Source organism: Euprymna scolopes, chromosome 16 (genome assembly GCF_053919585.1).
Source record: "Euprymna scolopes isolate OS-2025 chromosome 16, ASM5391958v1, whole genome shotgun sequence".
In the NCBI taxonomy this organism is placed as follows: domain Eukaryota; kingdom Metazoa; phylum Mollusca; class Cephalopoda; order Sepiida; family Sepiolidae; genus Euprymna; species Euprymna scolopes.
The window spans coordinates 50,510,444-50,533,100 of NC_136497.1; the positions used below are offsets into that span (position 1 = coordinate 50,510,444).

Consider the following 22,657-nt stretch of genomic DNA (forward strand, 5'->3'; position numbering starts at 1 on the left):
ATAAAAGTTTAATTATTCAAAATTGTATTTTCTTATTCATACATCAAATCCAGCCCTCAATCACAAATTTATTTTTCTGTTTGTGCAGTTTATGGGGAAATCCAATATAATTTCTAATGGCCTTTCTCCTTAGGCAGAAAGGCTATGGATGATATAATAACACAGCAACGGTCAAAAACGTTTTCTTTATGTAAAATGTATAAAGAAAAAAATTGTTGTTAAAACAATCAGTTCAGACAATGAACTTTAATGGAATACTGTCTTTGTGAATCTTAGGTCATAGGTGTGATATCTTGATGAAAGTGTCCGAGGTTCAGCATGTTATCCATTTAGCCAAGTCCTCACCCTAGTCATAGGCAAGTCTGATATGTAAAGAATTCAGCTCACTTGATAAAAAAAATTAACAATGCCCATATTTATTTCAACCAGATTGTCTGTTCACTAAAGCACTCGCTGATGTGACTGTCATAATTGAATTGACTTTGGAGGAACGCACTTAAATCCTATCTGACAATATGTTTGGAGATGCTGACCTGAGTAGAAACTACAGTAGAACCCCGGGATATGGTAGCGTGGCACTAGGATACAGTTTTTTTCAGGTTACAATGTGGAATACAGTGTTTTTCTGTGTCCTGGTTATGGTATTTGCCCTGTCTTACAGTGCTATTTATGTTATTTGATTATATACATATGTATTATATACTATAATATATTGTTATTAATTTTTAATGCCATATCCCGGAGTTCTACTGTACATACTCCATGATGAGATCCGTTACATATTGGCAGGAAGAAGGTCTAACTATAGGATCACCGTTGTCCCCAGCACTGGCCAATGTATACATGAAATACTTTGAATAAATGATATAAAAATCAACACCACTAAAGCCAACAATGTGGCTCTGATATATGGATGACACATTCATACTCTGGTCTCACCAGGAAGATGTTAATACATTATTGGACAATGTGAACTATATTCATCTATACAGTTTACAGTAGCAAATCTCCATTGTATGTCAATAATGCTATGATAATGGTTAGCCAATATCCACTTAAAATAGCCTAACTGCTGACAATCTATGAACATTATTTCTTCTGTTTTCATCTCCTTAGTACTAACTCCCATTTAAAGAGACTTTCAAAAAGAAACTCAATTCTGAGTGATCGAACCTAAAATCTAAGATATTTTTTTCTTAATTCTTTCTATGGCCTCTTTTCTCTTGGCTCAATATTTCTCACCTGTAGCATGTCTGTTATTCACAAAAATTCAATCTACGAAAGATTTAGTATCACACATGCATTAGACTATCGACATTGCTCTGCTGGCCTGGCCCTACCCCACAAGTGTTAGGAAATTAAAAAAAAAAAAAAAATATGTTTGTTTTTTTGTTTTTTTTTAAATCGAACAAAAAAGAAAAAAATAAGTTTATCAGCAGAACAAAGGTATAGGAAATAGGATTATTAGAAAGACAATAGATAGGAAGTTGTTCACCAAGGAAGGCAAAAAGGAGTTGAGGTAGAATTGTTGGTCAATGTGTAGCGATGATTGGGACAAAGAATGTCGATATGGCTAGAATTTAGTTTACAGTAACTTTTAGGAGTGTCAATTAGTTTTGCGACAGTTTATGATTAGAGACAGTCAAAAGCAGATCATGGCTTGAACCAAGTTAGAAAAGCTTTGGGAGATCGTGATCAGCTGATGAACTTGGCCTCGACGGGAAAACTAAGATTCCTTAGTGCTTCACAATGGCATCACATGCACACTTACAATACAGCTGATATTTAAAGAATGTGTCAAGAATTTGTGTTTTTTATTTTTTTTATACTCGTGAAACCATGTGTGCCTCCTCCGGCAACTGCTAATATGAGAGATGACAACACGGCCAGAAGATGAAATGGAAGTTCTGTGAAACATTTGTATATGGTGAAATGTGTGTGTAAATACATAATGTAGGCATAAATCTAAATTTCCTGTTTCTTGGGGGAGGCACCTTGTAGTTAATATGCATGAAAGCTGTTAGTTATGAGTAGGGTTGTGACAACAGAATATTCTTTTGATACAGTTAGTCAACCAAGAAGCCTCATATATCCATGTGAATTGATTGAGACAATAAGAGGTGCCAACCATAATGTGTATGATGAGATTACACACACATCAGAAGACGTGATCATGTAAAAATCAAAGGTCAAAATAAAATGGTGGCATAATTGTAAGAAAACAAAAAAACTGATAATGGAAAATATTTATTTAATTTTTCCCCTCTCCAACCTTTAGTGGTCTTCTTCATTTCACAGTCAAGGCAAATCTTGTTGGTTGAGTGAAGTATTTAAAAACTGAAAAAGAAGGAAAAGTCTGCAACAGCATCATTATCTAACAAGAAGGCGTTTCACCCCACATTCACAGCAAAATTTTGCCTCAACTACTGGGTAATTGGTGCTGCAATTATGGCAGAATTGTCCTCGTCCATTCATGGAATTGTTACTATGATAACCAGATTCTGCCTCTTGGATTGAGCCATGATGTTTTGCAGGGTTTCTAAAATGAAAACAAAAATATTTAAGAAATATAATGAAAAGTGAGATTTCTTTATTGAAAATAATTCATTTTTTTTTTTTTTTTTTTCATTCTTATTTAACTCAAACAAGGCATATTGCAACTTGGAACCATGTCTACAGGAGCACTAAGTAGAGAGTTCGTATTTGTTTCCCCACTGAGAAAATTAGGCACAAGGCCGTTTTTTAATGTGGAGAGTGAAGGGGAAATGGGGACCAGCTCCCCAGACAGTAGGGGAGCTGGATAGTGACAATTGGTATGAAGGGTCTCTCCTACATTGACCAATAACTGATTACTACAAGAGCAATGGTCTTATATGTGGGTTTGCCTCCACATATGGTCTTTGCTTGCAGTATCTGCCAGAACAGATTGTATTTATTTGCTCCCCCACTGAGCAAATTAGGCACAAGGCCGTTTTTAATGTGAGGTAAAAACCAGCTCCCCTAAAAGTAGGCAAAAAGGGGGCACTCTGGTTACCAAAAATAATAATTGCCCCAGTATAGAGGGTTTCCCCTCCATTGACTGGTACAAATTATCTTAAGTGTAGTATCTGCCGGAACAGATGGTGTTTATTTGCTCCCCCACGGAGCAAATTAGGCACAAGGCCGTTTTTAATGTGAGGTAAAAACCAGCTCCCCTAAAAGGGGTCACTCTGGTTACCAAAAATAATAATTGTCCCAGTATAGAGGGTTTCCCCTCCATTGACTGGTACAAATTATCGTAAGTGCAGTATCTGCCGGAACAGATGGTGTTTATTTGCTCCCCCACTGAGCAAATTAGGCACAAGGCCGTTTTTAATGTGAGGTAAAAACCAGCTCCCCTAAAAGGGGTCACTCTGGTTACCAAAAATAATAATTGTCCCAGTATAGAGGGTTTCCCCTCCATTGACTGGTACAAATTATCTTAAGTGTAGTATCTGCCGGAACAGATGGTATTTATTTGCTCCCCCACCGAGCAAATTAGGCACAAGGCCGATTTTTAATGTGAGGAGTGAAGGGAGGGGGAAGGGAAAAAGGGGACCAGCTCCCGAGAGGTGGGAAATGGGAGCTAGTTAAAGGTCAGGCATGTGGGGTTGCCCCCACATCTGGTCTTTGCTAGTCATAGCTAGTCATAGCTTGCAGCATCTGCCGGAACAGATACTACACTTTTGAACTTTGATCTTGGCCAAAATGCCAAGCAATCCCATTTTTTGGGATTAAGAGTTAAGAGCACTGGTAGAGAGTTGAGCAGTGAGATGTCTGTTTGCATTATATTTGAATTTCAACATATTAATACTGTTAGGGAAGCAAGAAATGGGGGGAATTCCAAAATCTAGTTATTCAAGAGAAGAAACTATTAGAGTAAAAAGCTTTCTGGGATCTAGGGACTCCTACAGTGAAAGGGTGGAATTTTGCTGCTTGTTGGGTTAGTTGGGCATATTTTATGTTGAAGGGGACATCAATGCTATGAGTTCGTCAGAGCATATTTCATTTTGAAAGCAAGTTGCTAAATCATTGCAAACTTAACTTCTGCAAGTAGTTTTTAAAGTAATATCGTCTAATTTCACATTAATATGGTTTAAAAAGTAGATTTTATAGACATTGTTGGGAGCTTTCAGAGAAAATAAAAAGCGCTACCTAGTGGTTGTAAGGAAGTTTCAAGTAGACAAAGTGGTGTTGTGACGGATGAACAGTGATTTTAACATGATGGGGTAACTCTCTACATTTGAAATAACTTGTTGGAATGGCTACAGGGACACTTTGGTAATCGTCTCCTCAGTAGAAAGAGACTTTACATTCACTGGACTTTAGTCCATCCACTCCAGATTTTCATCTCTATCAAAACAATCCTTAGACTATTCCTGGACTAAATGGAGGCCATTACAGCTAAAAATTAGGACAGTATACAAAATATTCTATTTACTAAGAAGTCACAGGCTATCAAGGCCTAAAGCTACTGGAGGAGAAGGATTAATGAGATGGGTGGATTGTCAATTGAATGAGGATCATGAGAGTATTGAAAATGATGAATGGAACTAAAAACATTTAATTCTTATGAGTTTTGTTATATAATAACAACATTTAATTATGAGTTTTAATTTAACATTTAATTATGAGTTTTGTTATATAATAACAACATTTAATTATGAGTTTTGTTATATAATAAAAAAAAGATTTGGTATATAAGTAAATCTGTCCAATATCTATTCTTGTCCATAAATAGAACTTTTAAAAATTATTTTTAACAAACAGCTCCCTTCTATAGTTGTCAAGTGATATAATAAAAAATAAAGAAAACGTTTGGGATATTTTAAATAACATAAAAAAAAAAAAACAATATTTATTAAAAAGGCATCAAATGTTATTTTTATGTATCAATTCTCAATTGGACAAAATCTCCAATCAGCAGTTTCTTTCAGCCAACCAAAGAAGTGAGAATATTCACACCCAAATCTTGTATATAGTATAAAAACCCAAACACAGCAGTTTTTTCCCCCCATTTTTTTGTTTTTCATTTTTCTTCTGAACAACATACGTGTGAACATCACAATCCAGATGAGATCCTTTGCAGCACGAAAGGCCATTCACATGACAAGAGACATACACACTACTAAACATATACATAGCATATACACACTGCTAACTGAACTCATATACAATTCGTACACACATTATTTCACTAACAAAACAAACATGTTTACAAATACACATACACACATCTTTATACACATGTAAACGCACACAGCATCTGCTGAAACAAACATGTCTACTCAATTTATCCTTACACACAAAACAACTTTTCTCTTCTTTCATCTAGAACATTCTCAGACACTTTGAATTCTCATTCATCACAAATTCATCTTATGTTGTCTAATAGATTGTCCATATTAGATTGATATATCTTCATCTATTTCAAAACCAATACATAAGACACTAGAACGATAATTTAAGGCATTAATATATGTCAGCAAAACAAAGCAAAAACATGTTACTTTTCGAAAAAATACATATCTTTAAAAAATTTTTTAAATAGGTTGATATTTTGTCTCTTTTCAAAACAAAAGAAATAAGGAATCTTTGTATTTTTTTCCAATCTTTATTTAATGTTGAACAAAAACATATTGTGATATTTCAAATGTAGTAGTTTTAAATTTTTAACTGGACACACACACACACACACACACACACAATTTTCCTTTATATGATAGACTAGTGGGGAGAAGGGAGGCTTTTCCCGGTCATAAAACACACTTAAATATGATATTTTAATTTGTCCAGATTTCGTATATATTATTAGAGTTGTGATTTCAAAAATAAAAAAAAAGTATCTGGATGCCATCAGCTCAAATCGAAACCGAAAGCAAAACTGTAGCATTCTAAGCTGGTGACGTTACCACTGTACCAACATGACACGCATATGAACTGATTAAAAAATAAACTAAAATGAATGTACAAAACGTATAATGATATTTTCAATTTTCAATTTTGACCCATTTATGTCCCTTCAAAAACTATTTTAACCAGCTAAAGATCCATAAAAGAACAGCCCATAAAAAATCCAATCATTTGAGGACCATAACGCTGCTCTGAAACTTTTAGTTTCGGAAGAGATAGAGTTTGAAAATATGGAGACACAGACAGATATATAGTCGTTTATATATTAGATTACAGGGAGGAAAAAAAACAGGAAATAAAAAATATTTGTTTATTCTGTCATTTTTAATTCCATGTCCAATAACAACACATATATAAAAAAAAAATTATGCTCATATAATAAAAACAAACAAAATCTATATAATCTATTGTACACTTCCATAAAAATGATAAAAAAGATAGAAAAAGAAATTATGCTTTGCCAGTGTTTGTAATAATATTCATATAAAATCTTAGTATTATGCCAGTAAGTTAATTTTTTATATCTATATATTAATAATCATTTCTGAAGAGCTAAAGAAAAACAAAGCACTAATTGATTTTTTTTATTTAGAGTGAAAGATTTCTTTCCAAATTCATTTCAGATAGCGGGGAGTGTCTAGATTTTTTTATAATGTAAATCTTTCTAATGACTTTTTTTTTTTTTTTCAATAGAATAATTAGGAACTGAACTAGTAATTCCACTGTTACATTAAAATACACTCAGCTCTTTAGACTATTGTTCTAATCTCCTTTAAATTATATATATATATATATTTGTAAAACATGTATTTTCAAAGAAAAGGTGTAAAGGTGTATTTTTATTTTTTTAACATTTTTTTAGGGTTTTTTTCCAAAGAAAAGTTTTAATTTTTTTTTTTTAAATGCATTTGTTAATATGGCCTGGTTGTCTCACTGAAGACTTAACCTGCAAAGAGTTGCCTTTTAGGGGTATTACCTCCAACCTCCCCATTAAGAACGGCTTTTAAAAAAATTTTTTCTTTGAAATTGGTGTCGTCTGCTTGCTCACTCTGCATTTTCCAGACCGGTTTTCGTTGTCCACTAGGCATTGCTGAGTGAGATTCACGGAAAAACGGGATTTAAACTGTAGAAGTACCTGCATTTCTTCCATTGCCAGGTTGAAATGAGAATAAAATTTGGGTATTAATCTAGTTATGAGGAATGGATTAGTTAAATGTATTTTGAATGGTAGCAGCTAATATAAAAGTAAAAATAATTAAAAACGAAGAGTAGGTTAGAGTAGAGGAAACAGAAATGCTATCTGGACTTTCTAATGACTTTTTTTTTTTTTTTTTTCAATAGAATAATTAGGAACTGAACTAAGTTAAAAAAATAAATAAATAAATAATAACCATTTATGATGACTAGGGCTATTCATTGTTTTGACTCTCGAGTATATATTCGATGTAGTTAGACACAGTTAATTAACCGAGAACCACATCACTCTATATAAAAGCATATAAGATATTAACAAATACACACTCGAGAGTCAAAACAATGAAAAGAATATGCTGTTATCCTAGCCCTAGTCATGACCTAAAGAAAAAAACATCAATTGTTGATTTTGCGTTTTTGAAAATTTTCTTTCTTTGAATATGTGGTTTAAAAAATATAAATGCATTAATTTGCATATAAGAGGAGTGGCTGACATAAAAAAGGCAAATTTTGGAGGAGAAAGGATCGAGTATTGGGCAACTGAAAGACCATGTTGAAATTAAGAGTTGGTATTAATTATGGAATTACCATGCCAGTAAAAAGAATGCTGATAATTTTTATTTTTGATTACAGATTATTGGGAGGTAGAAGGGTGGTGTTGCTAGACGTTGAACTTTTTAACATCAAAAACATTAATGGAAGTGAAAGAAAGCAAAAAGTTCAAAAGAAACAAAAAAAGGAAAAAATAAAACATGAAGCAGTATAGAAAGGGGAAAAAAGAATGATTTTTATAAGAAATATCTATTATTATTGTACCGATTAGAAAGTAAGAGTTACTTCCCTTTGTTCATTATCCAATGTTTTTAACAAACTCCCTTATTAAGAACGCTTACCATTAACCGAGGTCAGACTTGGCACATTCTGTCATTAGGGTCTGGCTTGCTCAGATACGCGAAACTTTTGGTCAAAATGAGGCATAGTTTGGTTTTAGGAGATTATCATCCCAGACATTACCTTCTTTCACAGATCCAATCATGGTTACATTTATAACATTGCAGTGGGAATTAGATAAATACCCCTGGCACAAGAGCTTGCCCTTGAATCAGAGTAAAATATGATTCTTTTTAGTCCCAGGGGGATTTAGGGATGCAAGATTACACCTCTATAAATCTTTTATTAGGTTGATACAAAAATAATATCGTTTTTAGACGTTCAACTTCAAAAGATTACAATTCCTTTCATAATAAACTTTATTAATCGAAATAAGAACCATTAGAATCGACACATTTTTTGCCAACGAGAAACAAGTTTATTTATCCCATTAGCAAAAAAATCCGATGAAGTCATTGAAGGCCGATTCGGCATCATTTTCGGCTTTTGAAGCATTTTTCGCACAGGAAGTTGTCGAGATGCTTGAAAAAGTGATAATCGTGGGGGAGAAGTCTGGTGAATATGTCAGATGAGGCAGAGTCTCGTAGCCCAATTCATTTAGCTTCTGCAAGGTAAGTTGAGCAACATACAGGCAAGCGTTGTCATGGAGGAGAATTGGTCCCTTCATATTGACCAATCTCGGGCACATACATTGGACCTTCTGGTGCATTTCATCAGTTTGTCGGCAAATACTTCTCTGCCATGGACATCTTAGACTTCCGGTTTGTTAGCTGCCATGACTCTTGTGAGCTGTGACATTGTTTGACTGCGGAAATAATTATATAATCTCTCACATTCTGAAAATTTTAACACTAATTGCTCACTAAGTTAGCATGTTAAATGGCATTGTCCTAGCGTGTATAAAATTACTACTTGTAAGACATCAGCTTGGGTTATAGCTTGGTTGGATGACCACATCGCTTGTTTGAGATTTCGCTGCGGGTGCTAGATCTGTGCTAGTTAATAGACTTTCTTGTGTGTGTGGTGCATTTGCTCATGTGGCAAAGTACTCAGCTCACATGCAAATGGCTTGTGTTTCGAATCCTGAGTTCGGATATGTCTAACTGAAAGCCCAAATGAGGGTGAAACTCAAGTCTTGGACTTCCAGTTTGTTTGCTGTCATGGCTCTTGTGAGCTGTGACATTGTTTGGCAATGGAAATATATATATATATATATATATATATATATATATATATATATATATATATATATATATGAAACAGCGTTTCATGGTAAACAACTGATAATCCCTGAAAACATAGGACTATCGTTAGTTTGAGAAAGCAGGTTTGTTCATTGATTGGGAGAGATTAAACGACTTACTGATAAAATAATTTTCCAATGATGGACTAAAAATTGAATTTTTATAAAAAAATTTTATATAGTTTTTAAGGTTAAAAAGCTTCCAAGATTATATATATATATATATATATATATATATATATATATATATATATACACAAAGACACACACACACATACAAGGGTCATTTCAACAGTAATGCATCCTATTTTTTAACAAAAATAAATGTTGAAAAACTATTAAGACAGGAGTGGTACCATTAAAACAAGCAAGTTTTTGTGATCCAGAATTTATTTTTCTACATAGTCACCATTATTCTAAATGCACATTTATCAGCTGTGTCTTAGTCTCCGGATCACACTTTGTCACTCACATCTGTTACCACATTAAAATCGACGAACCCATCTCCTAACTGTGTTGCCATCGGCTTTATTCAACAGGCACCAGTGGATGTTGATTTGTTCAATTTTTTTCTGCATGGAGAAATTCAATGACACATTTCAACATCCAACACACATCCATGACAGAGGTTGCTTTCAGAGTTTCACACTGTCAATATCTGTAACAGAGAGATGAAACTTTCAGATCATGAATACGTAAGTTCAGTCATGATAACAATGTAATGTGCAATAAAAATTATGTAAATCATGATTTACAAACATTTATTGTTCATAAAACAAGGAATACAAGATAAAGTGAATTATCTCCTTATTCCATGGAGTTTCAAAATTTTGGCTTTTTTTCTTCAAAAGGAAAAAGGTTATCAGAAGAATTTTATATAAACATTGCTGGTTAGTGCAAGAATTGAAAGCTTCAGACTTTGAGGTAATGTTCGAAAGATTATATACAAATATATATAGAAGCAAACAGAAGGATATTCAAATTGATGTTGAAGTGTGAAGATGCAGTTGATTAATAAGAAAAGGCTGGTTGAAAATTAGTAAAATCCGTAAATCCATTGCTGTTACATACATCCGTTGATTTCGAATAAAAATATTCAGATCTTATAGACCTATAGTTCTTTGGAGGATTAAATTGAAAGTGTGAATGTAATTATTGTAGGTTGAAGAAGATTTGTTGAAATGTGTTGAATTTTGGAAGATAAATGTAGATTTTCTTAATTTTATAAATTATAGAGTGAAAGAGCTTAGTTTGTCATTTTGGTACTTCTGTAGTTTAAATCCTGTTTTTCCGTGAGTCTCATTCAACAATGCCTGGCGGATGCTGCAAATCGCCAGATTATGCTGAGTGAACGGAAGTCAATACAAAAAGAAGAAATAAAAAATAAATAAATAAAATAAACAACCTACTGTAATAAATTCATAAAATTTACTGTTTTATTTTTTATTGTCAATTGTTTTTTAAGGGTTTTTTGTAATAAAAGTTTTATTTCTCTGAATCAGTAAACAAATATTTTTTCTATATTTTTCTTTGTTTTTTTTGTATGAAAAGTTATTTTTCTTTGAATTAATGAAAAAGTATTTTTTGTTTTGTTTTAAAGAACAAAGAACATTTTTTGGGGGGTGGATATATATATATATATATATATATATATATATATATATATATATATATATATATATTAAGTAATGTGATTGATAATTTAAAATTTAAAAAAACAAATTATAATTAAATTAAAAATCAGTTTCACAAGAAGGAACAACAACAAAATCAATTATCTGTACGATCGTTTCGGAAAAACGTGTTTTTATTGTGGTAGACATCAAGTTACGGACAATAATTATTACATATAGTTTTTTAATAAACAAGGTCTCCTCATCAGCAAATTTTAAAGGGTTTTTATTAAATCTAAAAGACACCATAAATAAACCTAGCATTAAAAGTAATGTAGATGTATCTTTTAGTTTTTCGCCTTTTGAAATCAGGAACTATGGTTAAAATACTCATACAACGAGCACTTTTTCTTTCCTGTATTTTAATGAAACTAGTAATTCCACTGTTACATTAAAATACACTCAGCTTTTTAGACTATTGTTCTAATCTCCTTTAAATTATATATATATATATATATATATATATATATATATATATATATATATATATATATATATATATATATTTGTAAAACATGTATTTTCAAAGAAAAGGTGTAAAGGTGTATTTTTATCTTTTTAACATTTTTTTAGGGTTTTTTTTCCAAAGAAAAGTTTTAATTTTTTAAATGCATTTGTTAATATGGCCTGGTTGTCTCATTGAAGACTTAACCTGCAAAGAGTTGCCTTTTAGGGGTATTACCTCCAACCTCCCCATTAAGAACGGCTTTTAAAAAAAAATTTTCTGTGAAATTGGTGTCGTCTGCTTGCTCACTCTGCATTTTCCAGACCGGTTTTCGTTGTCCACTAGGCATTGCTGAGTGAGATTCACGGAAAAACGGGATTTAAACTGTAGAAGTACCTGCATTTCTTCCATTGCCAGGTTGAAATGAGAATAAAATTTGGGTATTAATCTAGTTATGAGGAATGGATTAGTTAAATGTATTTTGAATGGTAGCAGCTAATATAAGAGTAAAAATAATTAAAAACAAAGAGTAGGTTAGAGTAGAGGAAACAGAAATGCTATCTGGACTGATTACTCAATGTCCAAAATCAGGAAAAAATGAGGGTGGGAGAGAGATAGCGTTTTGTACTCTGGTTATCAAATTAATGTTTTCTTGGTCAAAATGGATACAAATAGCACCTTAACAAATTGCCCTATCAATAATATAGAATTATGCAAACGCACATATTCAATATATAAAATACAATGTATGGTACACTGTGAGTTTTACATCGGCAATACAGTTATGCCATTGCACATATGCATAAAAGAATACATTACAAGTAAGGCGTCCTTACTACATAACTGTCTAACAATCACAACCCCACCAAAGATATACAAATAAAAATACTAGTCACAGAAAGAAACCAAGGTAATCTGAGACTTAAAGAATAACTACTAATAAAGAAACATAACCTGAAAATAAACAACATGTATTGACAAGCTTTAGGGATTAATCTTCACTCCTGATCTGAAATGGAACACATACATAAAATCTGTTGCCAAGATTGCTGGAAAAATAGTTGGATCAACTTACCACTCCAGTAGGTATCTCATTGCCAATGCATCCTCTATCTGTATAAGAGCCAGGTACGTCCTAAAATGGAGTACTATTGCTACATCTAGGCAGGAGCTGCTCTGTGCCACCTATCCTGCCTTGATAGAGTTCAAAACCTGCTTCAAAACCTAGTAGGCAATGCCCTTTTCTCTTCCTTGCAACCTCTTTCCAACAGAAGAGACGTTGTGAGCCTGTCTCTGCTCTATTGCTATTTACATGGCAAGTGCTCAAATGAACTCCAATCTACAGTTCCCTCCTGCTAAACTTTTATGAAAAACACTCCACTATTTACAACCACTATCAATAATTTTGTGCACTATTTTTGCCTACAGCTAAACAAAGATTCCATGAACATAGCTTACTTCTCAGAACTGCTCGCCTTTGAAATGCTGTTCCACTGGTTTGTTTCCTGGTTGAATACAACATGATCGTCTTCAAATCCAATATAAACAAATTCTTGTTGAGCCGCCCCATAAATCATCAAATTTTACCTAATTTACACCATCAGTGATTACTACACTACCACCTTACATTCATTAACCCTTACCCCTGAGTAGTATATATATATGTGTGTGTGTGTGTGTTTCATATATAGTAAGTTATAAAATATATATGGGTGATTAAGCTACACAGAATATTCCGTGTTTCATCTACGCTAGGATTCATCAGGCTTAATATAGGTTGAATATTTTATAACTTACTACCTAGCTCTACCTACGTATTGAGCACTGTTGAAGTAAATACTTAAAGTTTACGCACAAATTTATACTTTCGTATATTAATTTATGTGATTAAATGAAGTAGTTATATATATATATATATATATATATATATATATATATATATAGTAAGTTATAAAATATATATGGCGATTAAGCTACACTGAATATTCTGCGTTTCATCAACTCTAGGACTCTTCAGGCTTATGCGCATAAGCCTGAAGAGTCCTAGAGTGGATGAAACACGGAATATTCAGTGTAGCTTAATTGCCATATATATTTTATAACTTACTAACTAGCTCTACCTATATATTGAGCACTTTTGAAGTAAGTTTATGCATAAATTTATACTTTCGTATATTAATATTATGTGAGTAAATAAAGTAGTTATACACACATATATATATATATATATTTATATATATATATATAAAGAAATCATTTAAAAAATAAATAAATGAAAATGTAATAAAATAAATTAACAAATAAAATAAAATAAATATATGCATATGTATATACGCATGTGTATATATGTGCATGTATATGTGTATGCATATATTTATATATGCATGCACGTATATGTATACGGATGTATGCACTTTAGCAAAGAAAACAAGCATGTAGTTATCTCCCTTAAACCATTCCATTATCCAAGAGGGATACAAACACGACACAAACACAGCAGGCATTAACACTCGTAAATATGCACTTATAAGGGTAACACGAAACAACTACTCATTTATATACATAAAAATAACAGCTATAGTAATTACCAACAATACTTAATATTCATCACAACTCGTATCCTGATAATTGATTTGACAGCTCGACTGACTTTCGGCCACCAATACAAAAAATGTAAGAAGGAAAGAAAAAATAAAACAAAGAAAAGCCTCGCCTAAACAGTTGCAGGCGTTTCTTTTCTTTTCCTGACGAAGAAATTTTTTTCTCAAAAATGTGGGATATCAACACCTACTATCCTGTATGACACATTATGTTGGTAAATAAACATATTATAATTGAAAATTTTTGAAATTTTATTCAGTATTGTTATCATTCTTTTATACACTAACTCGTGTCTAGTTTTTCTCACATTGTCAGCCCTCAAGCACAACTTTCACAAATAGTATTAGCTTGTATTTACATACATACATACACATACAAAAAGGGATATATAGCATGTATTGACAGAAATATATAAACATATGTATGAATATATACTCATATACATATATACATATGTTTTTTTTGGGGGGGGGGTTGTTTTATGGCATATCAACCTTTTTCAGGTTATTTAATGCCGAATCTAGTGATTTTGAAGAACGATTTTTAATGGAGTATATTTTTTAATGGAGTATATTTTTTAAGTCGGTTGGTTGTTTTTTTTTTTTACGGCATATCAATCCTTTTCAGGTTATTTAATGCAGAATCCGGTGATTTTGAAGATAATTTTTTTAATAGAATATATTTGTTTTTTGCAAGTTAGTTTATTTAACCCATAGTTGGGACCCTAATAGGTACTACCACTCCGGGTCAGAGTGGACCTGGGAGCAATGGCAATTAAAGGGTGGCTCCACACTCTCCAAAGCCCGCAAGCTGGGGCCTCACCATCGGATATAGTTTAAGGTCATATCCAGGACCCCCATTGAGGGACTTTTAACCTCTGCAGGGGGGCAGTCGGCGTATTCTAATGCCCCACCGACAGGGCCGTATATACATATGTATTATCAAGGTTGAATATTAGGATGGAGATTTTGAGCATATATTCACAAGAATTAGTTTATTTCGGAGTTTTATTAAGCAAGTTAATGTGAAAAAAGGAAAAATATTTACCGTGTATAAGAATTTGGAATTGTCTTGTTACCATGGTGTGCAGCTGAAAATCCACCCGCGATTCTGTTATGATTGTTCACTGACTTGACATCAGAATAGCTTTTGCCTCCACGACCACTATTAGCCAGAGCAGGTCCTCTTCCTGTATAAGTATCTCCACCGCTTCTCGTACCCGAGTCATATTCATCATAAACCTGAAAAATACAGTATTTTCTTAAGTATGATATGACTTCAGTATAATAAAACTTCAATATAATATGACTTTAGTATAATATGACTTTAGTATAATAAGATTTCAGTATAATATGACTTTAATATAATAAAACTTCAGTATAAGACCTCAGTGTAAAATTTTAGTATAATATTACTTTAGTATGATAAGACTTCAGTATATATAATATGACTTTTGTGTAAGACTTTGGTATAATAGAACTTTCTAATATTATTAATGTTCCCCATACCCCAAGTGTTAGGAAGTAAGAAAAAAGAAGAAACACATAACAAATAAAGGGAAAAATATTAAAAAAAAAAAAAAAAAAAGGAAATAAGTTTATCAGCAGAACAAAGATATAGGAAGTTGTCCATCGAGAAACACAAAAGAAAGTTGAAATAGGATTGTTAATTTAAAAAATTGACAAAAAATTGCGGTTTAGTATAAAAACTTAACCACCTTTTTTTTACAAAAAACGACAAAAAATGTTTATTTTCTTGCATAAAAAATTACAGAAATTGATTTAAAGTTATTCTTGATGAAAAATAAAAATAAAACACTATTATAAGCTGTTATGTTATTATTATTATTATTATTATTATTATTATTGTTGTTGTTGTTATTTCTACATTTTTCATTCATTTCTTATTTTTTTTTAATTGCAATTCATATACATTGAATTTTGTTATTTTCTGTTTCAGTTGCATTTGTATGATTTGCTTGGCGATGCACAGCATAATCCAATATTTTCTGTCAGGTTCTGAACAAACCTGAGTGGATGTTTAGATATGTATAGTTTACAAACTGCACTAGTACTGTTCAGAGTATTGTTCTTATCTTGAATGTTATTTTCACAATGTTTTGAATGATTTGAGGTGTATCTTGTCAAACTCAGGTATTTTTCTGTTGAACTTGGAGATCTGCACATAATTTCAAACAGAACTCTTTATTTAACCCACAGAATGCTCTGATTACAGCAGCCATAACTGGATAGAAGTCCGAAGTAATTTACAATTCAACTTCCAGAGGTTATATCGACCAAAATGTTGTGAAAATGACATTCAAGATGAGAACAGTAGTCCAAAGAATCCAAATAAAATATAAATAATCAATCCTTATCTCAAAAATTTGGAAATTAAATAATTTACCTGTCTTTGTGTATCTTTACCAAATTTGCTAGTTGAATGAACTGCCTTATTATTTGTAGCAGAAGGCAAGCGAGATGTGAACCCAGGACGACGTAATCCAGAATGTTCTGGGAGAAGTAACAAAAAAAAAATTTATTTTTAACAGAGCAGTAATATTTCCACATAAAAAGTATAATTAGCATTTGAACTCATTACTTACAAAATATATGATTGATAGTGATTGCTCAATCAAAAGGAAAAAAAAAACTTTTATATTCAGATAATATGAACTGATTTTGTCAGCTTGCTATTGCTTCAGCATTTAAAATACTTGAAAATCATTAATTCAGAATAATAAAGATTTTATTCATAAATTTGTTATAAACATTAAATAAAATCTTTTCCATTTATTCATATAGATAAACATTTGGGGAATTTCGATACAAATCTTTTAAATGTGATTGTAAAGAAAGGAAAAGAAAGAAAATCATTTTGTCTTTTCACTTGCAATTTAGAAATAGATCGCAACTTGTTGAAAATCAAGGAACATCTAAAAGAAACATTTGAACAGAAGTGCTAAATTTTTGTCAAGGAAATAAAACAACATTGCAGAAAATAAATATTTGTTACATAATAAACAAAGCAATTATTGAATTAAAAAACAATAACTAATAATAGTCAATTTATAAAATGTCCCTTTTTAAAATGACCATACAAATTAGTTCCAATTGTGATTGATATCATATAGACATAAACAGTATATAAAAAAGATGGTGTGTTTATTGTGTAAATTTGAATTAACTTTTAATTTTAACTTTACCACTAGTATGAATAATGAATCCAAATTTTGCATTTTTTTATTTAGAAGATTGATTTTTTTAGAAGTCAGGCTTATTTTATTAATTTGTAATATTTGTTTATTGGTTGTTATAACTGACAAAGTGGATACAAATATTAGCTTGAGAGGAATATTTTATTTTCTTAGTTTTTTACATACTTTTAGAATTCTGTGTCTGCTCTTCGCAGGACACGTGTGACAACGTAGAAGCCTGGAGACTGACTATCCAATCCTTTTTAGGTCAATCATCGGTCAGAGAGAGAGAGAGAGAGAGAGAGAGAGAGAGAGAGAGAGAGAGAGAGAGTGTGTGTGGGTGAGCGAGCAGCAACAGTAGAAGAGAAAAGGGAATAGATTTTTGGGTATCTTGGTTAGTTGAGTTCTTTTAAAGAAAGAGAGGATTAAAGAAACAACGTCTTTTCTTCATGGTAGTAGTATGTGGCCTGAGGTCACTTAGGTTCACTCCAACAAGTTTAATTTTTTTTTATTTAAATGTATCACATCGTTGAGGAATATAAAAACACTTTGATAAATTTATAGTCATGGAATTGTAGCAACGATATTAACAAGAATTAATAAATTTAATGAAAACAAAGCTGACCTTGAAGATTCCCAGACCAAGAAGGTGCAGCAGCAAGAGTTGAATGCTGCGTTGATCGGAGAGAAGGCGCTGAAGAGGATTCTGTTTTAGTTCTAGACTTAAGAGAAGGTTCAATCTGAAAATAAACAAAATTATCAATGAAAGAAGGAAAGAGAAAAAAATTAGTCTCACTTTCAACAGCAGAATAAGATTTCATTCACCACTACAACAAAATATTTGGTTATTTTATAATTGGGTGGGGAGGTCTAATAACTTTGGCCATAACCTTAAATTAACAACTTTTTAACATTTTTATTGACTAATTAACAAAAAGGAAAATTAAAAATGCAATTTCATTGGCTACTGAAATTCCGTCACAAAGGAACATAATAATATGAAGCAAATACCCACTTCACCTTCCACAAGAAATCAAGAATTCCAACAGCAAATTTTATTTTGTCATATTCAAAACTTAGTGGAAAATGGACTCCATTTTGTTGCTTCCATAAACTCTTACAAACTCAAGAATAAAAGTTAATATAATTTTCAGTTTTGATATTTTTTAGTAATAGCTGGTTCGATTTCAAAGAAATCCACATGCTTTTTTTAAATTGGGATATGAGGCTAGCTTGTATGAGCTGGCTCAGTTTAGTATCATGTACTTCAATAATCTAACATTCAAAATCTACAGAAAGTAAAATTAGTAATATCTATCCTAAAGTTTTCAATGAATATACAAATATTTATAACACAACCCTGAAAAACAGTGGATATAAAATTTTTAATATTACATATATAGGAAATAATTATAAATACATTTATTTTTTAAATGTAGAAAAATTATTTGGTTCACACTTCAATTTAACTAAATCTTAAAAGCTAAACAAGGCCATAAACACTTGAACCTAATCCACTTTAATTCCCCTCAAATAGTAATTAACCATTGATTGAAAACTGTTCCATTCTTTATAATAAGTCAAAGCCAGAAAGGAGTGAGTGGGGGTGGGGATATCTGGACTGTAAGAAGGTCATAACAGCTATTCCTGACCAAATTGACTGGTGATTTTCATTGTTCTTGTTGTGGTGTGTGACCTTGCATTTTTTAGTTAAAGATGACCCAGGAGATTGAAAACTTCTTAACAATTTTTTTTTCTGAATTAGCCTATTTGTAAACAGTTTTGTTTACTAAAGATGTTTCTTTGTACACATCTCACATTCTTCTGTGAATTCCAGGTGGTATGACCGACCTCTGTTCAAGTTTGGAGCAATCTGATTTGCTGCTTTTTTGAATAGCCTAAAAATATTTCTCAAAGATGAATATAATTTTTGCTATAAACAATTCCATGAAGGAATTCAGAGTTTAGATTTATGACTAATATTTCATCTCCATTCTTTAAAGCATATTTTTATCACATCATAAAAAAACATTCGGTTTAGAAATCTCCAGATTGAGTTTTTTGCATTAACTGAATCCACCACTTTAGGTGTGCTCACCATTCCACAATTTTAACCCATCTGTAATCTTTTTTGGTTCTTGTCAAGATTTCTTCCTATATTAAACAAAAAAAAAGAAAGAAAAATCTGTATGATGTACGTACTCATTACAAAATGAAAATTCCATATTCCAAAAATCATGTAAATTGATCAACTAGTTTTATTTCTATAAAGAAAATCATTCTTAAGCAATTAATGGCAATTCATAGGCATTACAACATAAATCCAATATGAATTATTGTTGAATTACCTCCCTTGTTTTTAAATTTTCTTTTTTTCAAAATGGCAAACGAGACAGTTACTCCTTGGATGCTCATAAAATTTGATTTTCTTATTTAAAAATAAAACTACTTAATTAATTTATATGATTTTTTGGGATATGATATTTTCGTTTTGTTATGGGCATGTACATACAGATTTTTCTTTGTTTTGCTGTTCTCATACAGGGGCATTCTAGACAAGAGTCACTTTTTTCTAAAACATGCTTCTCCATATATATCAAACAGTCTTCTATGAATTTCACTTTATTTGCACTTCTTAATTATTAAATATTGGAAAACTGATCTCTGTTCAAGCTTGTAGCACTCTGATTTGCCACCATTTTGAATAGAGTTGAACCCCAGAATACGGTGGCCCTAGGTTACGTTTTTTTCATGTAACAATGTAGAATACAATGTTTTCCCAGACCCTGGTTACGGCATTTGCCTCACCTTACGATGTTATTTATAATGTTATTTGATTATATACACGTGTATTATATACTGTACTGTATTTTGTTACTAATTTTTAATGCCGTATCTCAGGGTTCTACTGTAGTTTAAAAATAAATATTTCTGCAAGTTGAAAATAATTCTTAATATAAATTTAGAGTCAGAAAACTTTAAGATAAAGAATCAGAGTCTGAGTTAGAATCAGAATATTTAGAATCTTAGAAATCAAAGAATGGGGAGAAATTCTGAAGAGAAAATTTATTTTGAGATTTAAAAAAAAAATCCATCTTATTTGTTGAATGATCCTTGTAAATAATTGTTTCAGTTTTTGGGTTGGTGAATCAGAGATATTGGAAGGAATCACAGTTGGACTTGTAAGAATGTTAGGAGTCAGAGTTGAATTTTTAATCTCAGAAGAATCAATAGACAATCTGAATACTGAAAAACTTTAAAATAAATAATTAGAGTTGGAGTTGGGATCAGAATTCTCGGAATATTAGGAGTTTTTTTTTTTTTGTTTACTTTACTCCTTTTCTCCCCAAACAAGGCATATTGCCACCAGGATGTAAGTGGCTACTAATTGGGATCATATCTAATAGGAGACTATAGGGAGTTGAGCAGCAAAATGTCTGTTAACATTAAACTTCTGCATATTAGTACCGTCAAGGAAGCATGAAACAGGGAGGGAATTTCAAAGTCTAGCAGTTAGCAGGAAGAAATCATTAGAGTAGAAGGTTTTCCGACATCTCAATAATGAAGAGGTGAGATTTTGTTGTTGTCGGGTTAGACAGGAGTATGTATGTTGAGTTAAATTCAAATATTTTAGAATTCTTTAAGATGGAATCAGAGTAAAAATTTTTGGAATTGGAATTGAAGTCAAGATATTTTGGAATTCCAGCAGTTGGCTTCAGAATCAGAGTCAGACCTTATACCTGCCGAGTGTATAACCCTGTTTTAAATAAATGTTATTTTTATGAAAGATGTCAAAGTTCTAATGACTGCCATCATTCTTTTGTTTCTAATTGCAGTTAAATTCACAGGATAGACTTACTTGTGTTCTTGGCTTTGTTTTGTTGACAGGTTTGTTCTTTCCGGTATTTTTATTCATTCGCAGATGCTGTTCTTTGCAGAAGGTTACGTGCCGGTCAGCAGCAGCTTGGTTAAATCGACGTTTACAATATTCACACTGCACATAATCTAAATGAGAAAACAAAAATAGCCATATATGATTATCATAATTATATTTGGTCTAACGTTCATTTAACATGCTGGCATGTGTCTGACTGCTTTTAGAAATTGACTTCTTCACTAACCTATCTTTAGTTTATATGTATCCCTTTTTCTCTCAAGTCCATCCTGATTACTTCTTCCCATGTTTTCCTTGGCCTTCCCTTGTGAACTGATCCTACTACCCCAACTGTTCTACATCTACTAACCAAAGAACTTGAATATATTCATATTATTTGGATTATTCAAACTACTATTCTCATCTTGAACATTATTTCCACCAGCATTAGTGAAAATAATTCTTGATGAGAACAGTAGTTGGAAAAATCCAAATATGACAAATTATCAATCCTTATCTCAAAAGTTCAAAAGCAAAATATTGTATAAATTCTTTCAAATGACCGTATCATCAAAGTCTCTTATTTTATACACATTTCCCTATACTATTCATACTATTTTTTTTTTTAATAAAAATTGCTCCCGACAAGGCATGAAGCCACTTGATGTAAGAAGCAATCAAAAAAAATACTATTTCAAGGTCAAAAACTTGCCAACAATAAGTGTTAGACAGAATAGATTCTGACCTAGAAAACAGCAATTCTTTCCTCTTTGTCAGAAACTTTGTTCATGTAATAGAAAGCTATATATATATATATATATATATATATATATATATGAGCAGGTTATTTTTGCTGAAGTGGGTGACCACTTCTCTGTTTATCATAGATTCCAGCAACTTACTCATCATGCACAAGAAACTGATTGGTTTGTACTAAGAAGGAGATGGCCAATATCTGGAATTTTTAAATACAGGGCAGACTGATTCATTTTTCAAGGTTGTTGGGAAGCATTTCTCCATTAGGCAACGTCTAAAGAGCTATGTAAGTATGGAAGCTAGTTCCTGTTGAAGCTTTTTGAGCACTATGACTGGAATGCTATCGGAACCTGTTGCTTTACTGGAATCAAGGTTTTTGATAAGCTTGGCAACATCACGTATGTCGCTTAGTGTGTGTTTTTTTTTGTTTTTTTTACTAGGTGGTCACCACTTATCAAGGCCCAGAAGTCACTCAGGGATAAGGGTTATTGTAAGTACAGTACGTTAGCATGGAGATTTAATAAAGTGTCTACTTAAGGGGGCGTACATCAGGAATTTGTTTACGTTGGACTTGAAGACATCCAGGTTGAAGTCAGGTGGGAAGCAGGCAGACGGAACAGAGTTCCACAGGCATGCAGTTCTAAGAAAGAAGCTTTGTTCATGGAATCTACGTTTTGATTTAGGCATGGATAAAGAGTGGGGAAAGTTTTTGACAGTGGATTCAGCTGGACGGGTGTTTTACGTAAAAGATTGGTGAGAGGAGACCAGAGATTGGAGTTCAGACGAGTACCTGCCATGGAAATAACAATAAAACAAAGATAGGCTTGCAACATCTCTTCTGTGGGATAGAGGT

At 32.0% G+C, this 22,657-nt stretch overlaps 1 protein-coding gene across 1 annotated transcript in view; it reads right to left on the bottom strand.

Annotated features, from left to right (window-relative positions):
• Positions 1–2,231: 2,231 nt before the first annotated feature.
• The window catches only part of LOC145295941 (zinc finger C2HC domain-containing protein 1A-like), a 99,802-nt gene continuing 79,376 nt past the window's right edge, over positions 2,232–22,657 (bottom strand). The window contains exons 5-9 of the mRNA XM_080141824.1: positions 21,034–21,179; positions 17,800–17,914; positions 16,385–16,491; positions 15,026–15,219; positions 2,232–2,539 (exon numbers count right to left, since the gene is read on the bottom strand). Of these exons, the coding sequence (XP_079997950.1) occupies positions 2,371–2,539; positions 15,026–15,219; positions 16,385–16,491; positions 17,800–17,914; positions 21,034–21,179 (731 nt within the window). The 3' untranslated portion in view covers positions 2,232–2,370. The remainder of the gene's footprint in view (positions 2,540–15,025; positions 15,220–16,384; positions 16,492–17,799; positions 17,915–21,033; positions 21,180–22,657) is intronic.